We start from the raw sequence: 2,774 nt of genomic DNA, 5'->3' as shown, positions 1-2,774 counted from the left end.
ACTTCATGTGTGTGTCACGTGTCGAAGTATCCTTGAGCAAGATACTAAACCCCAAATTGCTCCTGATGCATAGCATCGGTGTGTGAATGTATCCTTGTTAGTTTCTGTTCTTTGCCATCGCTGTGTGAATGTGTGTGAAAGGGTGAAAGTGGCACGTAGTGTAAAAGCGCTTTGAGTGGTCGGAAGACTAACAAGGTCATTTACCATAGATCTGAGGCAGACTGGGCCCTCATTGTTATGAATTGGAAAGCCTCCTCCACGCCTATATCGTATATCTGTGGTACATCCAGCTTGGTAAACTAGCTGCATTAGAAAATGTATCATTCAGGTTACTTAATAAGGTGGAACTTTATCTTCAAACGTGGAAGTGAAGGATATCATGCTTAAATGGGTTAACAAGATTGGATCACAATGGATAAGGCCCATACACCTTCTTTTCATTTTCTTTACTCTCTTTTTCTTTTCTAAATATTCCTCCAATAGGGGATTAATAAAGTATATATCTATCTATCTATGATGTGAAATGTTTGGGAGTCTGTGCCAAACAAACATGTTTTCCTAATTCATCATGTTATTAGGACACGGTTTGACCCCAGTGACCCCAAACATATATCTGAGGTTTCTGTAGAGACCTTTAAGGACTATGAGCAGTGGCCCACCATTAAGTATCAGTGTTTGCTCCTATTGACTGAACCATGACTCATCACTGTGTGCTGATGTGCAGATGATTACGGTGCAAACACCCCCAGCCCTGACCTTTACCTGATCTCTCTACCAGCTCGCTCACATCCTTCTTTTCAGCCAGTCCGGAGTACCCCAGCCCCCGACACTCCAGGATGGTCTTCAACTTCTTATAACTGAGCGTAACTGGGTCCACCAGCTGGGTGGCGAACATTCCGGTCTCATACCAGACCACTGCCTCAAAGATCCTCGCCAGCGTGAACAGCACCATGAAATACAGCAGCAGAAAGAACAGTTTGAGCCACATCTTCTGCTAGACGAGAGCGCTGCTGCCACCAGGTACCTGTGTTCGTCTTTCAGAGGCTGTCTGTGGCCACCTTCCGATCACTCTCTAGCCATTGACGACCGATATTAGCTCAATAATCGATATCTGTACGTTCATCACACATCCATCGTTAGCTCGAGGGCGGCTGGGAAGATATTCCCTGGCCGTTCGCTTCGTTTATCAGCGGTTCACTTCCATGAATCGTGCTATCTAATTAGCTTAGCATCGCAGGTAGGCCTTGGTGATGTATGAACAAAAACAAACAGGCCTCGCGAGGCTCGGTGTCAGCTGCACGCGCTGCTGTTTCCCGCTGAACGCGAGCGCAGAGAGAGAGCCAGACCCTGAGCGCTCCCAGATATTCTCTACAAATAACGATAATAATGACGGTCCTGCTCCTGCTGCGATCAGCTGGTGTACACAGAGGAGATGACGTCACATCCGGCTCCACCTCGCCCATGTAAACAAGCTACAAAATAAAAGTCTTGAACAGTTTTAATTCAACTCAGTCTTTATTTCTGACTCACAAGCAGTACAAAGGAAGGAAAACTAAAAAGAAAAAACCCAGACTAAAAAAACAATAAAACTAGAACAATACATCATTCAATTTAAAAGACAGTTTATACAGGGGTTTCCAGCGGGGTGGGGTGGGGGTGTCACTGGCACTGAAATCTGATTGACCATCACAACCATGAATGAAAGCTGCCATATGTCACTTTCTTGTCTTCAAAATTACCACGCCTCTTTTTAGGTGGAGCAAGCGCTGTAATTGTGCCCATTGTCACCCTTCCTGATGCAAAAAATAAAAAAAGCCAGTTCACAATTTTATTTCCTTTCCTAATCAAGGAGGGACAGTAAAAGAAAATATCTGTCTTCAGGCAATCCGCAAAGAGGATAAAAATGTTTAACTGCGGGAACCAGACAGTCAGTATGCGTCAGCCTGTGGCAAACACTTCATCACAGGTTAGTTAATGATTTTACTGAGTAAATGACATGTGTGCCGATTGTAACTGTAGATTTAAGTGAATCAGTAAAGAGTCTTAGTGATGATGTAAATAAAGCTTTTATTGTGAAAAAATAAGGCCCTACCATGAAACACCTGCTTTACAAATGGAGTTTGTTTTGACAGTCTGCAGCAGAGGGTGTTTTAACTTTAATAATTCACATAAACTGAGCTAACCTACCTTCTAATAATGAACCTTGTAAGCAGCATAATGTAACGTAGGAAGTGGAGATAAATTCTTGTTTTATGGTATTAAAATCCCCAAAGACTTCAGAATTTGCATTTACTACAAGTCAAAATAAAGGCACTACTTTCACCCAAAGGAGTTGGGGGATGCAGACATGCCCACTTTATGATAATCCCATACATCTGGACAAAAAACATGCAGTTTTTTGCATGTAGTATTTTGCCTAGTGTATTTGATATTTCAGGTTCTGATAAAAAATGTTATAATGCTGAAAAATCATCCAAATCTCAGGGTTTACACAAACCTACTGCACTTTTTGTGTTCATTGTACAGTTTAATTCAATTCAATTCAATTCAATTGTATTTGTATGGCACCAATTCATAACAGAAGTTATCTCAGGACACTTTTCAAATAATTATCAGTTGTTTTCTACTGTTCCTGTTATGCATTGTATAAAATATGAAGAGGAAAAATGTTGGGAACCACTGGTCTAGTGGGTATTTAGGGCAGCATGACGGTGTTTGCGATTGGGTTCAAAATTAACTACACTGTGTCTCCATGGTAATGAAGGAACATGTCA

At 41.7% G+C, this 2,774-nt stretch overlaps 1 protein-coding gene across 1 annotated transcript; it reads right to left on the bottom strand.

Moving 5' to 3' along the window:
• Window positions 1–573: 573 nt before the first annotated feature.
• Window positions 574–1,462, bottom strand: LOC118334050 (E3 ubiquitin-protein ligase RNF103-like). Its single transcript, XM_035669865.1, has one exon. The coding sequence runs from the start codon at window positions 986–988 to the stop codon at window positions 704–706; it is 285 nt and encodes a 94-aa protein (XP_035525758.1). The 5' UTR covers window positions 989–1,462; the 3' UTR covers window positions 574–703.
• Between the last annotated feature and the right edge of the window lie 1,312 nt (window positions 1,463–2,774).

This window comes from Morone saxatilis, unplaced genomic scaffold, assembly GCF_004916995.1.
Source record: "Morone saxatilis isolate NCDOM2014 unplaced genomic scaffold, NCSU_SB_2.0 Contig22, whole genome shotgun sequence".
NCBI lineage: Eukaryota > Metazoa > Chordata > Actinopteri > Moronidae > Morone > Morone saxatilis.
This window is presented reverse-complemented; position numbering and strand designations above follow the sequence as displayed.